This window comes from Rhineura floridana, chromosome 2, assembly GCF_030035675.1.
Source record: "Rhineura floridana isolate rRhiFlo1 chromosome 2, rRhiFlo1.hap2, whole genome shotgun sequence".
Lineage (NCBI taxonomy): Eukaryota > Metazoa > Chordata > Lepidosauria > Squamata > Rhineuridae > Rhineura > Rhineura floridana.
Genome location: NC_084481.1, coordinates 36,596,602 through 36,619,047, shown reverse-complemented (window position 1 = coordinate 36,619,047; position 22,446 = coordinate 36,596,602). Strand labels below are relative to the sequence as shown.

At 43.1% G+C, this 22,446-nt stretch overlaps 1 protein-coding gene across 3 annotated transcripts in view; it reads left to right on the top strand.

The window, feature by feature from the left end:
• Positions 1–4,135: 4,135 nt before the first annotated feature.
• ITPRID2 (ITPR interacting domain containing 2) overlaps positions 4,136–22,446 on the top strand; it is an 84,499-nt gene continuing 66,188 nt past the window's right edge. The window contains exons 1-3 of one of the 3 annotated variants that reach the window (XM_061608286.1): positions 4,136–4,409; positions 5,398–5,697; positions 6,573–6,618. In XM_061608286.1, the coding sequence (XP_061464270.1) occupies positions 5,505–5,697; positions 6,573–6,618 (239 nt within the window). In that variant the 5' untranslated portion in view covers positions 4,136–4,409; positions 5,398–5,504. Of the gene's footprint in view, positions 4,410–5,033; positions 5,222–5,397; positions 5,698–6,572; positions 6,619–18,321; positions 18,347–22,446 lie in introns of those variants that run through there. The other 2 variants (XM_061608287.1, XM_061608288.1) reach the window with 2 other exon arrangements.

The window sequence follows — 22,446 nt, the reverse complement described above, 5'->3', positions numbered from 1 at the left end:
GTAAGAAACATAAAAAATGGAAACATGGTGCTTGCATAAGTATTCAACCCCTGTGCTGTGGAAGCTCTCAGTTTATACACCACCCAGGCACTGCCAGGAAAAGGCCATCCCTCAAAACTCAGCACTAGAACAAGAAAGAGACTTGTGAGAGAAGCCACAGAGAGGCCAACAATCACTTTGAAGGAGCTACAGAGTTCAGTGGCTGGGATTGGAGTAATGGTGCACCAGTCAACCATATCAAGAGCTCTGCATAGCACTGGCCTGTATGGGAGGATGGCAAGAAAGAAGCCATTACTCAAAAAGGACCATCTGAAAGCACATCTGGAGTTTGCCAGAAAGCATGAGAGTGTCCCAGCTGCGACGTGGGAAAAGGTTTTGTGGTCAGATGAAACCAAGATAGAGCTTTTAGGCCAAAACTCAAAGTGCTATATGTGGTGCAAACCTAACACCGCCCATGCCTCAAGACACACCATCCCTACAGTGTAGTATGCTGGTGACAGCATCATGCTGTGGGGATGCTTCTCATCAGCAGGGACTGGGCATCTTGTTAAAATTGAAGAATGGATGGAGCAAAATACAGGGAAATACTGCAAGAGAACCTGTTTCAGTCCACTAAAAAAAATGAAGCTTGGGAGGAAATTCACTTTTCAGCAGGACAGTGATTCCAAGCACAAAGCCAAAGCAACACTGGAGTGGCTCAAAAACAAAAAGGTGAATGTCCTACAGTGGTCCAGTCAAAGTCCTGATCTCAATCCCATTGAGAATCTGTGGTGCTCTTTGAAAATTGCAGCAGTATTTCAGCAACCTATTCAGAATGGATGGCAAGAAAATATTTGGGATAGAGGTAATTCCCATCAGACTCTTACTATATGACTATGGCTTTGACAGCAAGATTATTATGGAATACTGATAATGGAAGATTGGATACTGAAATTACTGGACTTAACAAGACTACTGAAGATGGAAGATGGAAAATGGAACTAATAGGGATAATAGAACAATGGCTACTGAAATTACTGAACCTAACAGATTCTGATGTGATGGATTAATTGAAATGTTTATTTTGACTATGGTTATGACAATAAGATTATCATAATTAGTAATGAGATGGATTAATCGATATGCTTATCTGGAAAAAAAAATTGATAGATATATTTCTTAAAGAATTGAAACCTCTCTTTGACTTTTTGTGGAAAGAATAAAGTAATGTTTATGAGATTTGATGATTAAGTAAGATAACTACTGGAGGAAAGTGATTTTATAATATGACTTAAGAGACAGGATTGTTATATATTATAGACTTATAACTGATTTGATCTTTGACAAATGGGAAGTCAATATTTTACTCTTTATTTTTTATTTTTGTTTTTTTTTTTTCTTTTTTTCTTTTTGTTTAACTATTTTTGATTTTGTTTTTTGTCTTTGAATGTTTTATGATTTCGTCTTGTATGTTTTATGAAAATCTGAATAAAAATTATTGAAAAAAAAAAAAAAGAAAATTGCGGTCCACAAGCGACATCCAACTAACCTGAACGACTTGGATTGAATCTGTCAAGAAGAATGGGTCAAAATCCATCCGACACTGTGTGCAAAGCTGGTACATATCTACCCCAAAAGACTTAAAGCTATTATTGCAGTGAAAGATGGCTCTACCAAATATTAATGTGTGGGGGCTGAATACTTATGAAAGCAACATCTTTTAGTTTCTTATGTTTCTGGCAAACATTTCCCAACATAAAACCAGTGTCACCTTACAATAATTGATTTTCAGTTTCAGTGTTTCAAAATAAAATGTCATACAGAACGAAATTACAATGTATCATTTGTAATTCAGTAATATAAGAGCATTGGTCAGGGGTCTGATTACTTGTTGTTATACACTGCCTGAAGATGCTTGCACGACAACTGGCATATCAATATTCTTAACAAATAAATAATTATTTCTCTTGGGCAACAGATAACTTCTGCAAAGCTCAGCTCAGACAAGAACAGGCATATTCCTGAAATAGGTAGTGGGACAAGATGTATGTCTTGAGCCCAAGAAAGACCTCAACAGTGTATTAGTGGAACACCTCCAAAGTAAGATTTTTGTTACAACCAAGCATTCCTAGGCCTTAAGCCTCATTTCTGCCCAGATTTGGATTTCCAGAAAGCATTGGCTACTTTAATCTGCTTAAGTGCAAGTTTTAGGGATATTAAAAGTGTCTCAAATGAATTCAAATAAGAATTTAAAAGATTCCAATTGCCAGCAGTTTTATGGAGTGCTGACAAAAAAACCAGAAGAGGATTATCAGACTTTAGCTCTTAGCAATGAACATGCAGCAGTAAGTCAGGCTGACTCAGGCAAAACTGTTACACTTATTCACCTTTTAAAAATTAATTTGTTCTCGTTGTGGAATCATTGCTTTGTGGGGGGGCTTGAGATATTTTGCTGCATGGAATGGAGAACCAAGTGGTGCCTTGTCAGCGCTGGGGCCTATACTTTTTTTCACTACCCCAGCAGATTCCCAACCTTTTGCTGACTGGGGGTACATTTGGAAATCTAAGAAACTGTCAAGGGCAACACAAAACAACCTTTCACAGAAGACACCCCTACATCCCCTAAAACCCCTACCACGCTTGAAACAGACAAAACAAGCAGGTGATTCCCACCCCAAGAGACAAACAATCCCCAGAAAAGCCTCAAAAGTTTTTTAAAAATAATTGGGAGAGTCAGAGAGTCTTGGCAAGGTGACAAGGGTATGTGTGGGAATGTGGTGGTGTCCTCAAGCACTAGACCATTCATCCAGAAAGCAGCTCCTGCCTAAATTCTGCTACCTGAAGCAGCTTGTCTCCCCTTGCTTCCTGGGAGCAACCAGCCCTAGTACTGTACAATCCCAAAAGTTGTCCTTTCCCGCTTTACCTTTAAAAGGAAGGTTGCTTCCACACTAGCACTTTTCTCTAGTGTTATTCCATATTTACCTGTGAGCCCCCATTATAGAAGGATCCTAGTCCACGTAGGGCATTGTTAGACAATATACTTTTGGGAAAGCAATGATAGTGCTTGTATCCATGGGTACCAAAGGTGTGCCGGTGCTCTTGTGAATTAGCCCACAAGCCCTGGCCCTAGACACCAACGTGCATGCCAGCCACACACCTCTAACCAATGCACAATTGCTGTCAAGTCTGAAGGGGGCCTATACAAGTACAGGTATAGGGTTACTTGGGGTTTGGATCTCTCTGTGGGAGCCCTGTGTGTGCAAATCCAAACCTGCAGACTGACACAGGCTGTTTGTCACTCAGGGGCGTGGCTGGCATGTCTGGGGTGGGGCTTGCAGGCTCAGTCATGAGAACATCTTCAAGTATTCACACTGGGCACCTGAAAAGAGCCAATGTCTCAGCAGTGTAAAAGGGCTCTAGTGTGGATTCAACTGAGGAGGATGATACTATAGCACCCTAATAAAGCACAAACTTTTTTCATGCAGAAGGTTCTTGCTTTTTGGGAAACTAACTTGTCTGGGCCAGGCAGGATTGATCATGTTCACTTGTAGAAAGCATCATGCAGTAATCATCACAATGAGCATTTCATACTGTTGGTTCTGTCTAATTGCTTCTAAATGATGCAGAATGCAGTATAATTATAACATTTGCATTGAGATAATATAAGGGTGTCACCTGGGCAGCTGAATCCCATTTTCCCACAAGGTTAAAAGAACTTACTGTCAGGAAGTGTGCACAGGACTGCAATATTGCTCTGTTTAATACTTCTATAGAGTCATCTCCTAATGCAGCACTCTCCAGGCAGATGTGTTTAGGGCCAAAAGCTAATGCTTTTTGAACACATACACACACTTTAAAAAAAACAGTATCGATGCAACTTTGATCGTTCTTGCAATTTCAATGTCATTGTTTTTATGATGGGCATTTGTGACACACGCCTTGTCGTTCTTCGGCGCTTTAGATTCTTCCAGTGGAAAGCTGGGATCGAAGTACTTTACAATCAATCAATCAATCAATCACCAACACATCCCGGTGTTTTTTTTTTTTTTTTTTAAATAGATAACAAGTTAGGCCGAAATTAGTTTGGGGTGGGATGACGGAGAGAAACCATTTGTAATGAAACTGGGCTAGGTAGGTGTGTGTCCGTCTGTCCATCCATCCGCCCCCCTTTTTGCCTTCCCGTCCGATCCAGCGGAAGGCAAAGCTGCCACCCTTCAGTTTTACTTGTTTTTCAAGCGATAAGGCCAGGAGGAGGAGAAGCCAGTAGCACAGCTTGTTTTGGGTCCCCATCACGTGGGCTGCTGCCGGAACAGCAGCAGCGGCAGTCAACTAGCCTCCCAACAGCTGCGGTATGAGGAAGTCAGGGAGAGGCGCCCTCGCCTCGCTGGTCTCCTGATCCCGAGAGCAGCGAGGGTGGAGAAGCCGAGGACGTGAGTACCGCGCTGTCCCAGGGAAAAGCGGATCTGGCAGGGATGGGGTTGGCAGTGACTTTCCTTCCTCCGCAGGAGGGGTTCTTCCTTTGCAGCAGCGGCGGTGCTGGTGGTTGTATCCCCTCCCGGTGTTATGGCACTACGACTACTTCAGCACGGGCGTCAGTAGTGCCTCCTCCCTTCCAAACTCTGTCACTCAGAAGACGACGGAGGAGGAGGAGGAGGAGGATATTGGCCCCCAAACCCTCTCTGCAGTCCCCTTTCCAAGGGGGAAGAGGAACACCCCGATTGTTGATAAACTCTCCGGTTTCCATGGCCTCTGCCTCTTTTTAGACTCGGTCGGGCCTGATTTTGCTTCTGTCGGTAACGCTGGCTGGGCTCTTGTGCCATTCTTTTCTTTGATGCCCCGCGAAAGTTGTTTCTTCCGTGGGCGGGCCCCGCCGTGCTTTGGCCGACAGCGTGAGGTGGAGTGTGGAGAAGCAGCTCCTTCAGTTGCAGGCGAGGGCGGCTCGAAGATATTGGGGCAGCCGGGAGCTATTAAACGTAATAATTAGTTGTTCTCCCTCCCGCCTCCCCGGCGGATTTGCTTGCTGCTACTAAGTTGCAACTGGAGGGGAAGGGGGGGGGAGAAAAGAATTCAAGATTTTTGTTTTATAGCCCTGGGAGTCAGGGGGGTGGAGTAATGTTGGGTGTTAGACATGCACTAGGGGAAGGCGGTGTTGCTGGATGCCTTAAGCCGGACGTGCTAGGCAGCTGTTGGGTGGCCCCCTCAGCTTCTGCCGCTCCCGGCGGAGCTAATGCGCTGGTAGATGGTGAGTCTCTCATTCTTCCGCCTCCTGTGCAACTTTTGCACAACTCGTACATCGCCACCGACTTGGCGCGCGGCGCTGGGTGCTACTGAGCTGTGCTGCTTCCCGCAGCCCGGCTCCATCGCGCTCAAGACAAACCCTCCTCCGGATTTTTTTTATTACTTTTTGGCTTCCTGCAGGTTGGCGGCGTTCGTCGGCAGCAAGTCAAGTCACCGTGTGAGGGCGAGTGAGCGAGCAACTGACCGAGCTGGCGGCTTCAAGAGCAGCAGCAGATCTGGGGTTCCCGATGAAGGAGGAGGAGGAAGAGGTTGTTGCAGTTCGCGACGAGTGGCAAGGGGTTGCCCAGAAGAGAAAGGCCTGGGCTAAAAGCAGGGACTCGTGGCAAGCCTCGGAGGCCGAGCGGCTCTCTCCAGAGGCAGCTGACCTGGCACCGGAGCAGGAGACCGCCGGTGGAAAGTTGCCCTTGACTGCGGAAGGAGGTCGGTCTTACTAGCAGCGTGGTTCCTCCTCCCCCCCCCATCGTCGGTCCCAGCATTGCTCGTTATACCGAGCACTAGTCCCCCAAGGGACATGCCCAACGTCCGAAGGGCCATGTGGCACCTGAAAGGTTAACACATCTATCTGTGGCATCAGCTTTTGTGTGTTAGAGGCCATGGCTTGTGTGTCTGATGACGTTCACTGAAGCTCATGCCACAATGAAGAAGTTGGTTGGCTTTTCAAGTTTGACAGGATTCTTTATTTGTTCTTGCTGTAAGGACAACCACATAATTGATGGAGGCTGGAGCTGGTCTTTAAGGTTGAGGTCCTAAGCGCAAAGTCTCATGGACCTCTGAGAGTCTTGCTTCCCACTAACAGGATGCTACTGCAATATTACACTTTCCCTAGAAAGAACATCCAAGTGAACTCACAGTGCAGTCCTATAAGCATGTTGGTTTTCTGAGTTCAAAGGCACTTTCTCTCTAGGCTGCTAATCCTAATCTTGTTTACCTGGGAGTAAACCCCACTGAATTCAATGGGATTTACTTCTGAGTAGACATGGTTGGATGGCAACCTTAGTAGACTATCTTTAGGATTAGCCTGCAGAACTCGCAACTGGCCGCATCAGGGCTTTCCTTGAAAAAGTTAGGAAATGTTATGAGCTTTGCTTTGCGCCCCCCCCCCCCCAAGTAACTTGATATTGTGCATTAGCTTGTTTATATGTCATTTAGTTCAGTGGGATTCTTGAAAACCAGCAGGAAAGATATCTTGGTAAACTCTTGACTACTTTTTTAATGTGTTGCTCATTAATTGTAACTCCTTGGTTCCCCCCCCCCTTTTCTATTTGTCTCTGCTTCCTTCCACCTCTCCTCGGCAGGCACTATTCCAAATGAAAAGATTGCAATATGGCTTAAAGACTGTAGGTAAGTACTGCTGTAAAGCATTATGCAATAGTTAAATATGTCTGTCTTTCCTGATTCCTATAAGGTACCTAGAACTACTTTGGCAGAAAGGGTTTTTGAAATGCCGTCAGCAGCTCAATGTTCTCTTGTCCCCAAAAGTGCTTCTTCATATTAAGTCCCATTGATTGGAACGGGACTCCCCCCCCCATACATGTTCAGGACTGTTGGCCACAATCTAGTATGTGCTGTAATCCTTTGCATATTTCTTTGCAAGTAAGCCCTACTGAAGACAATGGGACTTAACTCTGAGTAAATTCGCACAGAATCAGGCTTACAGAGTTGATTTATTTTTACATACATTAATATGGGGAATTCAAGCACTTCTTTGTGTTGGAATGGATTGTGGCTAGAGTTGCAGTTTTGTGTGTGAGAGAGAGAGAGAGAGGGAGAGAGGAAGATGAAGGAAAAATTGCTATTTGGGTAGAATTTTATGTTTTTCAGGAAATAGCAGCTGCCCTTTCGGGTTGCAGGTCCTGTTGTGATAAAGACACAACACACAATGCATAGACCGGAGTGTTGTCTGAAAATACAACCTTTTACCAGAAACAAAGGAAATGTTTCATGCTGGGTCTACTTTGTGATTTCAGCTGAGATCTTAAATGCATTTAGGTTGTAATCCTAACACTTGTACCAGGAAGTAAGTCTATTTGCAACCAGGTAGATTTCCTTCCATATTTGTAAACAAGTTTTAAATCTGGCTGTCACAGCTGTGAACCTGCTTTAGCATGATGCCTTGCGTAGGGTAAAAACATACTCACTGTTCTGCTGGTTCCAGTGTGTCTTCACATCTCTTTTCTGAAAACGGGCACATGATGCTAGTCAAACCCTGCCCCTTTTTATTCTAAAACCTGGTGGGAGCAGGCTGAGTGTTTTTTTTAAAAAATCAGTTTCAAAGATTTTGCAGCTGATCTGCAGATCAACCCATTCCCTCTCCAGGTGTGGCTAATAGAAACACTTTGTTCTGGTGACTAGTGTTTACAACCTTAGCAGAGAGAGATGTTGAAATCAATTTTAAACTGGTGTTTCTCAAGCAGTGGACCAGAACTCCCAGGTGGGCCTGAGTGCCACTGCCTGCCTAGTGCCTGCTCACTTGCCTATCCTACACCATACTCATGCCATAGCTTGGGGGTTCCCCAGCTGTGATCCGCAGGCTTAATTCAGGTGGTCCATGGCATGTCTGCATGTCATATCCATATTGATTTTTAATTATTTTTTATTGTTTATTTTATTTCTTATACTGTATTTTATTGACAAATTAAACCAGAACTGTCACTAGAAGCTAAAATGATGAAACTGAGGTTACCATACTTTGGACACATAATGAGAAGACATGATTCACTAGAAAAGACAATAATGCTGGGAAAAACAGAAGAGAGTAGAAAAAGAGGAAGACCAAAAAAGAGATGGATTGATTCCATAAAGGAAACCACAGACCTGAACTTACAAGATCTGAACAGAGTGGTTCAAGACAGATGCTATTGGAGGTCACTGATTCATAGGGTTGCCATAAGTCAAAATCGACTTGAATGCACATAACAGCAGCAACATTTTTTACAGTTTGGATTTTGTGGAGTACAAATTGTAATACAAAAAACACAAAATGTAAGAAATAAAAGAAGCAGTTAAAAAATCATACAGCATCTAGCACAGTACATTACAATTGCCACAACAGACTGAAAAATTAAGTGGTACGCAAAGGCCATCAGCAATTTTCAAGCAATCCGCGGGGGATAAAAGTTTGGGAACCACTGCGATGGCTTTTTAGCTGGACTGATGCCAGCACCAGCAACTCCTTGCATGCTGAGTGAAGATGGCTGGGGGGAGGGAAGGAAGGGGTGAAAGGCCCAGAGGAGGTGTTGAATGATACTGGACAGTGAGATAAAGGTTGGTGTTTAATTATAAGCAAACTGGGAATAGAAAGGAAAGGGATGAGAGAAGAAAGCTGTCACATTCACTTCTTCATCCTGTAACGGGCCAGGGAGGAGGGATGAAAGAAACGTGATAGTTTTGGGGCGCAGGGGTGGGTGAGAATAAGGTATAAGATAAGTGTGAAAGGAGACTGGGAGAAGAACTTGAAGGACAGAAGTAAAAATACTTGGAGAGACATGTGAGGCTGGGAAGGGGAAAATATAAAAGAATTATCATTTTGCTATATAACAAGGAGGATTTTCAAGATCACAGAAGCCTAGAAAAAGCCACATGAAATGAAGCAATTAATTTTTTTGTAGGGTGGTGGTGGTGAGGTATATTAATTTATAACTTATTAAGAGGCTTGCTGCTTCTGCAGGCTCAATTCAACAGTAGTCATACTTGGAGTCGATCCATTGAAATCTTCTATGGACTTAAGTAACGCAAGTCCATTAATTTCAATAGGTCTACTGAGTACGGTGTTGGAGATCATTCAGTATTTCTAATTATACACAGCCTATTTTGTGCCTTCCTCACTTCCATTCTGCATGGCTTGCTGTGATAAGATTTAAAGCAGGGTTGTGGGGCAGCTGCTCCCTCCTACTTAGCAGTGCATCATGTACAAAGTGTGAGCTAGATATTGTAGCACAGAAAAACAATGCTTGGGTTTTAATATATTTGAGAAGAAATCATGACCTCATTAAGCAGGGATGGAGAACCTGGTGCCCTCCACGTATTGTTAGGCTGCCTATTATCGCTGACTATGCTGGCTGGGATGGATGGGAATTGTAGCCCAACAACATCTAGATGTTCTCTTTCCTTGCCCTCAAGGCTCTCCATCTCTGCTTTAGAGTATTATTGTACATTTCCCTCATGTCCCAAACATTTTTAACACGTAAGTTAGTTGAAGTTACTTCTGTTACTAGTGAGGGGTCTAAAGAACAGTACAGCTAAATTCCGCATTCTCAGGCAGAATTCAAAATGGCGCCTCCACACACAATGCAGCAAATTCCTGTTTAAACTGAAGCCTTTGTATGAGCCTGAAGTAGAGATGTGAAGGTCGGGGGGGGGGGGGAGGAAAATTCATTCATTAAAAAATGTTTTTCCCCTGTTTTTTTTCCTTCAAAAAATTTTTTTTTTCTGCATTTTTCTGGGGGTTTTCCAGGCCTTCATATCTCTAGTCTAGGCTCTTTTGGATATTGGCTATTATCTTAATGGATTTCTCCAGTGTGCTGATGTTGATATCTTGAGGGTGTTCTAAGCAGTTAGTTTACTGATTTTTTTAAAAAACTAGGGGTTTGCCCCTGTGCCCTTTGCACCCCCTCAACAGGAACACACACAGACAGAGGAACTCCCAACACACACAGCTGGGACTCCCACACAGACACAGAGACACACACACAGACACACACACAGAGGCAACTCCCAAAATGACCCCCTTGGCACTCACTGTTGCCCCATTTAGGCAGCTTGCCGGCCTCCCACCTGCCCAGGCTGCTGCCGCCCCCCCACCTCAACCACGTTGTTGCTGCCACCTGCTTGCTGCCCGTGCCTGCTCACCACCCATCCTTGCTTCCCTTACTCCCTTGCCTCACTTGCCTGCCATCTTGCTGCTGTGCTCCACCCCCATGCTTGATGTCATGACAGCTTATAAAAATATTATATAGTTGGAAAGCATAGTTATATGAGCCGGTGAACCCTGTCACTGCAGTTCTTTGACGCTACTCTTGCTGTAACGTGGATACTGACTGCTGTTTCCCTTGTCGCACAACTGGGAACGAATGAATGACGACTCTCTTTCCACCAGCCCCGCCCCTTCATTCTGCCTCATCCTTTTGGCTAGAAATTATCCAGGTTTTGAGCTATAGCCGTCGAAAAGAGCTCATCATTTTCCTCTGTGGCGTTCAGTTGGAATCATTTCCTAAATTAAATGTGACAATATGCTTCACTTTCCAATTTGAAGAGGGAATTTGAAACTCTGCAGAGTTTCCAGCAAGGTAGTATTAAACCTATCAAGAAGCCTTGCAAAACTTGAAATGCTACTGTTATTTCTCCTTCAAATTCAGAATTGGCTAATCTTGTCCTTGCAAAGTGTGGAGAAAGTGGACGGAGAACAGTTTTTCTCCCTCTCTTGTAGTACTTGAACTCGGAGACATCCATTGAAACCGAATGTTGGAAGATTCAACCCAGACAAAAGAGAGGACTTGTTCAGACAGCACAATATGTTCCCCCTCCAGTGTGAGAGGCAGTATGCTTCTGAATATTAGTTGCTGTGAATCATGAGTGTGGACAGTGCTGTTGCACTGAGTTCATGCTTGTGGGGTTCCTATAGACATCTGGCTGACCTCTGTGAGAACAGAGTGGTGGACTAGATGGGCCTCCGGTCTCATTCAGAAGCTCTTCTGTTTTGTGTTCTTGTGTTGTGTCTATGTGCAAGTTGTGATCTTTATATTTTGTACATGATATATTGACAGATTTTTCTCGTGCAGTTATCCCTAGTGGCTTGCTTTCTGTGTCTGCAGAATATGAATCCATGCCATGACCTTTAGTGCTCAACGTCTATATGCCCAAATCCAATTTTCAGATTTATTTAGGAGTTGAGTCTTGGATTCTTGGTTTTCAACGTTAATCTAAGCAGAGTTGCTTGAGATGAAAAATTACCTACAAAGTTAGCAGTCACTCAGCCTATTTCCTTTGTGCAGGAATGGGCAGATTTCAAGCTTGTAGGATCTACTTTCTTTCTTTTTTACTAGAACCCTGAGATCCACTAGCTGGAGCCCGATATAAAAGACCTACATTTAGAATTAAAAAATTCTGAGCCCATCAGTTTGTTTTTTGAGTTCCAGAAAACAGTCCTTCCACACAAAAATCTGCTCCTGGCTCCAGCTTTCTTCATTTCAGGGAGAGTCATTTCACTGGTGCCATTATAAAACAATTGGGAGTCAGAAATCCTAGCTGATTACTTCAAGTCAGCCAGAGATCCCAGTATACTTTCCACTTAACCCTGCCTTAGTAAACCCAGTGAATGGTCTCTGAGTGTTTGATGTTGCAGCACTGCGGAAGCTAAGTGGGTGTAAACTTGATGCGTCCCTTGGATATGAGGCCAATGCGAGCCCTATGCAAGAGATCAATACAAATATCATAAATGTATGTTTAAAAGCCTTCTTCCTCAGCAGTTAGGAACGGGAGCTACTGTTTTTGTAAATAGCTAGAAAAGATGGCTCCAATATAGATCTCACATTTTCATTTTAGGACTTTGTTAGCAGGCTTGTATCAAACACTGGTTCATGAATCATCCGGTTAGACAGAGGGTTCTGGAATTAAAAAGACTTAATGTTTGCTGGGCTTGATGTTTGCTATGCACCAAAAGCTTGGAATTTAAATCTGGCATGTCTCACTGATTTATATCTTAAGTGACTATTTCATCTAGAATGTGCACATGAGGGTAAAAATGCCATTTAACATTCTGTGATTTGCTGGCTTGTTTGAAAGAGAATTACTGTTTTCTGCCGATCTTGGTGGTGGGGCCTTCGTAGCCTGAAGAGGAGCAGGTTTGTCTTCTCCACCCAGTTCTGTTCAACCAGTGAGAAGCAAGGCATTTCTCGGAAAGGAGTATTATTCAAATAGCATCTTGCCTAGCTACAGAGCATCAACTCCAACAATTAGGATAAGGATGGAGAGAACCTGTGGCCCTCCAGACATTATTTGACTACAGCTCCCATCAACCCTAGCCACCATGACTAGTAGTCAAGAGTGATGGGAGTTCACAACAACTGAAGGGCCACAGGTTCCCCATCCCTGACTTAGAGGCTTCTTGGTAGATCTAGAAAGAAACACTCTGAATATCAAGAGGCTCACAGTTGTGGGAGCAATTTGAAACATACTCCCTGTTTGTTTGATCAGGTGGCTGGGTGCCCCACCTCCTGAATTCTACAATATCTACTTTGGGTGGAATCTTCTCCTTCTCACCCACCCCCACTTTTACTCTGGATGCTGTTTGGTTATCAAAGGAGGAACCTGTTCGATGTATAAAGTGGTGGTGTTTTTCAAATGAATTTCTGCAAAATGCATGTTGAACACAAAAGAAGGTAACAAAGTGAGAGTTTGCCTATTTTTTATAGCAGTGCTAATTTTGTAGTTTGTAGCTAATGTAAAATGATTTGCCCTGGCTATAAATCCTGTTTTGATGCCATGTAAGGCTTTGTTGTACTGTGGGAAGCCCAACATATATCGTACCCTTGAAATCATTCTAGTTCTACCCTGGGGATAAAGAGGTATTGGCAAACTGTTCATGCTTTGCTTTTGAAGTTGTTGTGAAGGTTAATTTCATATTCACTAATACGCAAAAAAACCTTGCAGTTTAAGAATGTACCTATAGCCCACAGATATTTCTACCAAACTTTAAAAAGCAGGGAAATTGGGCAGCTATAGTGAATGCACCAGGGGAGCAGGAGACCTGACCTCCTCTCTGAGATATTGTACTGCCCTACAAAGTTGTCAAAATGCAAACACAATTTGAGTTGGTCTTTCACAGTCCAATCCACTTGCTATGTAGCTTGGAAGAATTTGGTAACATGTGCCGCTGAGCATACGGTGAGTGGTGGCAACACCTGTCATCTCCAAAGATGGAGAATTACATGTTTATATCTTTGTTGGTGTTCTTCTTATTTTGCTTCTTTCCTGTGTTACTAATGTTTCTACAGAGAATCTAAACTAGAAAATTTCCCCCCTCCTTATTCATCCTAGAAATCTGTGTCAAATGTATTTTTACTAATTTCAAAGCCTTTTTATTGGTCATTGTCATGTGATGGTGAAGACAGCCTTTTGTGTTTTATATTGGAGGTTATGTTCTATCTCTATTTTGGGTGTATTAACAGTTGAATCTAAGACTGCAGTTTGATGTAAAATCAGACTGATCACAATATGTTGCTACTTCAGCAATGACTCTAGCTGTTGGAAAAAAGAGGATGCATGTTTTCAGCCTGCTATGTTTAAACCACTTTATTTAAGGCAAGGTGTTCACGATCAATTAAAAACATAGAGCACATCTAGAATTTTGCTAGAATATATTTCACCTTCCACTGTCTTATCTTGTGCAAATTGAGATACTTCTGAGGTCCACTGGAGACTGTTTTGCAGAAGTCAGTGCCATTATTCCACAATTATGTTTGGAGTTATTTTAGTATAAATTTTGCAAAGTGTTGCTGTACTTCACATATTCATAGAAACAAAAGCAAAAGAAAATGATTTCCTGTAGGAAACTTCACTAAATTTGCAAAGTAAATCAGACATATTTAAAGTGACCATCTCAACTATATCAACTGTCTTAATAATGTTGCTTCCTCCCGGCTAAAACAAGATCAGCGCAGGACATATCTTCTTTCTATTATTTGGGCTGATTACAGGTGTTGCCACCACTCACCATATGCTCAGAGGCACATGTTACCAAATTCTTCCAAGCTACACAGCAAGTGGATTGGACTGTGAAAGACCAACCTAAATTGTGTTTGCATTTTGACAACTTTGTAGGGCAGTACAATATCTCAGAGAGGAGGTCAGGTCTCCTGCTCCCCTGGTGCATTCACTATAGCTGCCCAATTTCCCTGCTTTTTAACGTTTGGTAGAAATATCTGTGGGCTATAGGTACATTCTTAAACTGCAAGGTTTTTTGCGTATTAGTGAATGTCCTTGCTTTTTAATCCGGGAGGTAAGAAATGGGATCCTGCGCAAGTTTGCTGAGAATGGATTGATCATTTGCATGCTTATTGCGTTAAGTGGGATTTACACACACACACACACACACACACACACACACACACACACACACACACACGGCAATCATGCTTAGGATAGGTGAAACTGACCACAGGGGATGGGGAAGGGAGGAGGGGGAGGGGGGAGGAGGGAGGTGTGAAAAGGCAGAGGGGAGGACTGGGATGGGAGCAGGCAGGAGGGGGAGGGGAGAAGAAGGACAGATGTGGTCATTTGCATGCTTAGTGCGTTAAGTGGGATTTACACACACACACACACACACACACACACACACACACACACGGCAATCATGCTTAGGATAGGTGAAACTGACCACAGGGGATGGGGAAGGGGGGAGGGGGAGGGGGAGGAGGGAGGGGTGAAAAGGCAGAGGGGAGGACTGGGATGGGAGCAGGCAGGAGGGGGAGGGGAGAAGGACAGATGTGGTCATTTGCATGTTTATTGAGTTCAGTGGGATTTACTCCCATGCAATCATGCTTAGGATAGGTAAAACTGACCGGGGGGAGGGACGGAGGGCTAGAGTGGGCAGAGGAGGCGGAAGAAGGAAGAGGGCAGGGGAGGAGAAAGGGAGAGGAAAGGGGAAGGAGGGAAAAGGTAGGTCTGATCATTTGTATGATTATTGAGTTGAATCGGATATACTCCTATGCAATCATGATTAGGATAGGTAAAACTGACCAGGCTGGGCCTCGCAACCAAGATGTCTTCTGTATCTTTCAAAGTTGGGCAGGGGGAAGGGAGAATTCTACTTTGTGGTTTTTCCCATTACATTGTTGCAAGAACACCTGCCCTTGGCTGACTTTCTCTTCTACTAAAGATACAGGATCAGTCTCAGGCCCTGAACCTGGCAACCCTACCTCCCACCCAAATTTAAAACAAAGCTGTCCCCGGCCACATCCACACCAGGCCTCTATTACACTTTGGACAATCATTATTTATTTATTTAATGTATTTATATACCGCCCCATAGCTGAAGCTCTTTGGGCAGTTTACAATAACTAAAAACAATAAAAAGAAATATACAAATTTAAAAACACATCTTTTAAAAACAATTTAAAACAATTTATCATGGCTTCTCTCAAAGCCATGGCTCAAAGCCAATGATGGCTTCTCTCAAAGAATCCTGGGAAGTGTAGTTAGTGAAGGGTGCTGAGAGTTGCTAGGAGACACCCTGTTCCTCTCACAGACCTTCAATCAGAGTGGCTGACTGTTAACCATTCTCTCGGGAATAGGAGTCTCCTCTCAGCACCATTCACAAACTACACTTCCCAGGATTCTTTGAGGGAAGCCATGACTGTCTCAAGTGAAATCAAGTCTGGTGTGGGTGTGGCCCCCTGATTAGCCAAGCCCAGCAGCTGTGAGGCTTTTAGAACACTGACAGTTGGTCCTTACTGAGCATGCCCCGCGTTATAATAGGCTTCCAGCCAAAATTTCTTAAATTAATTAAAAATCAACCAGGCATTTTTTTAACTTTTAAACTGCAGTAGATGAAGGTCAGAGTATGGGGCAAGGTCAGTATTAGGATTACAGGTACTCTGTGAACATGGCTGATTTTTAATGAATTTCAACAGATTATGAGAACTCTGGCAGAAAAAAGTACAAAAGGGCTCTGAGGTTTTTCACTCTCTTTTTAGACTTTGAACTCTTGATTCTCTCTGACTGTTTTGTGTATCGCCATGAAAATTGACAGGGTTGTTAAGCAAGCGTTTCTGAGTTCAGAACTATACGTTTTGTAAGGTTTTGTTTTGAAATGATCTTATGGGAAGCATCAGAATGGCATGCGGGGGTATTTTCCATTTAACATTGCGGAATGTGAAAAATCCATGCTGGCTATAGTATACAGCCACTCTTGTGGCTGTATAACTTCTGAGCTGCATTTGGCCATTCTGCAGCCCAGTCTTGCCTGTTTACACAGAAGTAAGTCCTGCTGCAAATCAGTGGGGTTTGCCCTAAATAAGACTTGCAAGTAAGGATGGCAACTCTGATGGTGGAGGAATGGGGTGGTGGTGGGGAAGCGGTGATCCTGAGAGGTGCAGATTTCTGTCTAACCTAACTGCATTCTGTTTGGGAGTTCTGGTAAAGTCAATGGACCTACATAGAACACATGGAGTTTAATGTGACTTCTAGCTCTGTTTCTAAAGGAAATGGCCTAAGAAGTAGCTCCATTGATTTTGGCTGCAATCCTATACCCCCTTCCCTAGGAGTAAAGCCACACTGAACTCTCATTCAATGTCGGCAGCACTATCCCAGGATAAAGGTTTCAGGGCAGTTGAATCCATATCAGATCAGGGACTGATCTTATGGGAACATGCTCCCTCTAGGGAAATTCCTGGCCTCTTCAGCTTCCATTTTTTAAAAATAAGCTTCGATTCTTTATTTACAGATACTTACAAAAGAAAATCAACCAGTTGCTCAGTGAGAGGTAAATCTACTTCTCTGCCAGTGAGGTCAAAGTTAGTGGATTAATCAGTAGCTGGGCATCTGGCGCATGTGTTAATGAAATAAAATGAAAATGAAAATTGCAGTTCTCTAATGTGTGTGTTTTTAAATTTTTGTTTTATTAGAAAGCTGTGTTAGGCTGCAATCCAATATGTCTATTCAGAAGTAAGCTCCATTGGGTTTAATGAGAGTTACTCTAAAGTGAGTGTGTATTGGATTGCGGCCTTAGTCTGTTACAGTCTTATGGCACCTTGAAGTCCTAACAGATTTGCAGCACACCTTATGCATATTGACTCAGAAATTATTCCCATTTGGTGTAATGGGATTTACCCCTACTTAAGTGTGTTTAGGATTGCAACCGTGTTGTAATTATTGGATTGGGGTATATGTGTGTGTGTGTATGACTCTGCATCTAATCCAAAAAAAGTTTGCCACAATAAACCTGTTAGATTTGAAGGTACCACAATATTCTTTGTTTTAATTTATTATACTATTTGTATTTTGTGGGCATTGCTTGTTTTTTTTATTTTGGCATTGACTTACCTTGAATACCCTGAGGCTGCAATCCTTTACACACTTTCCTGGGAGTAGGTCTGATAGGACTCAGGAGGACTTACTTCTGAGTAAACACATGTATAGGATTATACTGTAAGTGAACACGGAAGTCTGCCTTCCTGTGGGCTGGCTTGCATAATGATGATAATCCTGCTAGATCAGACCAAAGGGCAATCTTGTCCAGTATCCTCTTCTCTTGTCAGTATCCAACCAGGACCTGAGCACAAGCGCACTCTCTTCCCTCCTGCACTTCCCAGCAACTGGTTTTCAAAGGCATACTGACACTGGAGGTAGTACGCAGACATCATAACTAATAGCAATTGATAACCTTAGCCCACATGAATTTATCTAACCCCCTTTTAAAGCTTTTTAACAGCAAATAAGCCTTTTACGTAGATACCTTTAGCCAGTCTACATCTGTATTGGGGTTTTTTTTAGGTTTTTTTTTTTTTTAAATATACTTTATGTCTGCCTCCCTGGGCTCCTTCTGGGTGGAAGGGTGGGATATAAATTAAATAAATAAATGTGTCCAGGTTGGTGGCCGTCACCCCATCATGTGGGAGCCAGCTCCATCAAAGTTAAATGTTGGAAGACTCATAACAGGCCAAAAACTAAGGTGGCACTTCTTCACACAGCGCATAGCTAAACTATGGAGCTGGCTCCCACATGATGGGGTGACGGCCATTTAGCTATGCGCTGTGTGAAGAAGTGCCACCTTAGTTTTTGGCCTGTTATGAGTCTTCCAACATTTAACTTTGATGGATGACTCCAGGTTGTAGTATTATGTGACAGGTAGAAAAAAACTTCTCCTTGTCCATGTTCTTCACACTGTTCATCATCTTATACACCTCTATCATGTCTTCCTTTACTCTCCTTTGTTTTCCAAGCTAAAAAAAAAGCCCCCAATGTTGTACCCTTTCCTTACAGGAGACTTGCTCCAGTCTCTTTTCTGCGCCTTTCTCACCTCTACAATATCCTTCTTGAGGTGCGGTGACCAGAACTGCACAGGTACAGTGAGGTTAGTTCCCCTCCTGTGCTTTTACTGCTGAAGAAAGTATGTAAGGCACAATTTATATTAGCATGCATGGGTGTGTATAGATGCCAAGAAAAATATATGTAGGTATAGTCGGAGGCTCAAGCCACTAAAGTCTGCTGCCAGAAATGTGGCTGGTTAGTCATTTCTACGTCTCTGTTATGGTTGTGTTCCACCCTTCCTCCAAAGAGCTTTTAAGTGGTGCGCCTGAGTGTTGTCTCATCTTATTATATGTTAGAAAATGTCCTGTCATATGTGAATGTGTCATCCTGCCACCACTCCCGGCTCTTTTGACTGTTCTGCAACAGAAATCTAGAAGCTGCAAGCTCTCGTTGCTTCTCTCTCCTTCTCCCCCCGCTTTCCAGATAGTAGCAAACAATTCATTCTCTTCCCATATTGAGTGTTCTTTATACTCTGCTGCGTTCCTTCTGTGCCCACCTTTGTCTCTTGTTTCTGCATCCTTTATCAGGCCATAGGTGCACGATGCACTTAAAGCAGTATCATGCCACTTTAAACAGTCATGACTTCTCTTATTTGTTCCTCCATCTCCTGGGTCCTCTTAACCTAGTTCTTATCGGCACTGCCAGTATAAAGTCATACTGATTTTCTACCCTGGGCTTTCACCATCGATATGCCAAACTGATGGTATCATATATCCATAAAAGATAATGGTCAGCGGTTGGCTTTCAGTTGCATAGTGGAAGTTGAGGCCCACATAGCTTGTCCTCTTACCTAGACCTTGTGTGAAGTTTTTCTAAGCCACCCTGACCTTTCACTTCCTTTAATAGCTCTGTTGTATGTCATTCTATTGCGGACAGTTTCCCCCTTGAGCAAGTACAGTATTAGCAAACACTTTATGACATCACAGTTGCTCAGCTAATCACTATGATTAGCTCTCTGGCAGGTGGAAGGCAGATGGCAGCCTGTGGCTAGCCCTTTTTTATTTGCCCAGGATATAATCAAATGGTACCCCATAGCATTTCGCAGATGGAAATAGCTGACACTCCTGTGCGTGAGTGGGTGAGACTATGGGCAGAGTCCACCAGACCAGCAGTGGCCCAGTGCAGAATGGCAGTGCCAACAGAATACAGACTTTCATGTTGCCCCAAGGAGAAAGTGAGAACTAAAAGTTCATGCAGGAAGATGTCTCTAGATGAGAAAAGTAGAGAGGCAAGTCACAGCCTTCAGGGAAGGTTTAAGATACATGAAGGACATAAACATACATTTCATTTCATTGATGCTATTTGGAGGACGTTAGCTCTGTTGTACCCCTTTAGAATTATGAAACAGCACTTATAGAGTGAGGCCACATCTCCTTTATGAGTTAAAGCCCCAGTACTTCTCTGTTTACAAAGTAAGCACAACTCTACTTCTGTGGTCAGCAAACTGTATTCTGTACTCCTTCACACAACAATCCACTCCTGGTTTTCCCCTTCACTTTCCTTCCAGCAATTCTTCACAAAAACAGATATTTTCTATCTCTCTCACCATCCTACTCTTCATCCTCCCTTTCCTTGTTATAGGAAAGCTCCCCCTCCATTCCTTGCTCCTAGCACCCTAGGTTTAATTTATGCCAAGACTGATCATGACTCAACCCCAGTGTTAAAAACAAATTCTTGGACTGAACCCTGGAAGAAGGGTGGAAGAGTACCTCTGAGGTCAGACTGCCTTTCTTTAGTGGCTCCTTCCATGCTTGTAATAAAGGAGCATCTTGCCTGTGAGCACATTCTTATCCATGGGTTAGTAAGAATGGAGGGTGTGGTTTCACCCAGAGTTGGGCTCTGTCAATCATGGCTGTCCTGGCTGAATCTGATCTAGTTCAACATGCTGATGTCAGGGAATGGATGGTTGTGGTATGACTTTAAGGCTGGGGGCTAATGGCCAGGCTCCACATATTGTATTTTATCCTGTTGGTGTACGTCGCCTAGAGTGGCCGTTAATTTGGCCAGATAGGCGACTCAAAAACAAACTTTTATTATTATTATTATTATTATTATTATTATTATTATTATTATTATTATTATTTCCCATAATCTGAATTATTAGTGTGGACAGGGGGCTTTAAGTAAAGGATGGTAAATGCTGGGGGGGAAATTCTGCGTGGGTAGCAAAAGATAACCTCTTTTAAAGGAATTTGGAATATATACAGCCTCCATACTGCTAAGAAAAAAACATCTGAATGAGAACATTATTTTCCCTCTGTTTCTCTCTCACAGCCCAGCACAGAGATTAGGAGAGCTTAACCCTATTTTTTTTTTTTAAAGGCGTTTAGGTGCGTCTAACTCGGCATAGTTCTACCCATTTGTCAGCAATTTGTGCAGCTGGTCACCACCCTTTCCTACTACAATGAATGAGGGTGTCTGCTTCCCCTTAATAGGCATTAGGGAATTTTATATGTGACAAATTTAACACATACTGACAAACACTGTTTTTCCTGTGTCAAGAAATAGTGGCAGAGAGATGTGAGTGAACGGGTGGCAATTAGGAAGCAACTTAACTTTCTCAAATGTGGACGCCAAGCTGACCATTTGTATATGGGCGTCACTCACTGTGCAAATTCAAATCCCCAGTTTTCAAAATGTGTGGCTTCCCTTGCTGCACTGGACGGTAAGACAACTGTCAGGCAAGAGGTACTCACCCAGTTGAAATGCAGTTGTGCCTTTGCTAACTGAGAAAACTGGGGACTGTTGCAACACCCCCCTTTTTATCCCCTCCTCCCTTTTGGTCCTGAAGCAATGGTTCATAAAGCAATGGTCCGTGAGTTTCCTGTAGTCTTGCCATTGTTTAAAAAAAGTATTCCATTTGCCTTATTTGGTAATAATACCATCCTGTAGTGCTCTTAAGTGTTCACACACCAGCCCTCTGAGGTGGGTTAGTATTAGTCTCCCCATATTGCAGAAGGGAGGAGTAGCTTCAGCAAGGCCTTCTAGTGTAGGGGAAAGTTCTGCTTATTTTATTTTACTAGATTTCTGAGATTCCCCCAACTGGAGCCTGGGGCAAAAGTTAAATTCTGAGCCCGGAAATCTGTTTTGAGTACCAGAACTGAATGGGACTCTGTTCTTCCCCATAAATTTTCCACATAAGAATTCACTCTTGGTTAGCCCAAGCTTTTTACATTTCAGCAGTATAATTAAGATGTGTGTGGGGGGGGATGGGACGTTTTGTTGGCTGCTATTGCTTTAAACAGCTTGAAGTCAAAAATCCTTGCTGATCTACTGCAAAATCACCCAGAGATCTGCAAGTAGATCCCAATCTGCTTTCTGCCCACCCTTGATCTAGTGAGTAAATACCAGCGTGAGGTTTGAACTCGGGTACTATTTGATTCACAGCCTGTTCACATAGTTTGCTTTGAGACAAAGCATATATTGAGCAATCGTCCTGATTTGTTTCTACAAAACCAGCACGGAAGTCATGCACTATCACCATCAAGTAGTTGTCCTGTGCTTTCCACTGTAGTTTTCCATCACTTTTCTTCCTGCAAAATGTCTGGTTTATTATTTTTGGAGAAATGGACTTGTTGCTCAAGAGCACTATTTAGCTGTTGCTATTTGTCACAATATACCTGCTTTCTTTATGGGGAGTTATGAAGATGCACTCTTACTGTGCAAAGAGCATACAGTATGTCTGAATGTGTGAGAGATCCACACAAAAATGTGACAGGTTGGAAGTGCCCTGAGGCTGTAATCCTGGACACATGTCCTTTGGAGCTAGTCCCTTTGAACTTGGTGGCACTTACCTCAGAGTAAATGTTCATAGGATTGGGCTGCCTGCTGCTGTGTTCTGTTATCAAAAACCGTATTAATAAGGTGGCCGGGTGCCAATGGAGGATAGCATAGCTTGCCATGCAGGAGTGAGAGAAACTAATCTTGCTGTAATTTTTTCTTGTGTCCAATGTACAAAAAACTTGTCCTTTGCATCTGGTCATTCTAACCACTGTTGCCTTTGTATTTGGAAAGAGGGCTTCTAGCCCTTTTTTTGTTTTTCTTCTTTCGGTAAGATGCTTGTCCTACCCAACTTGTGACCTTTCAAGCCAAAATACACATAGCCTTGTGTGTTGACCTGCCAGGAGCTTGATAAACCTGTTC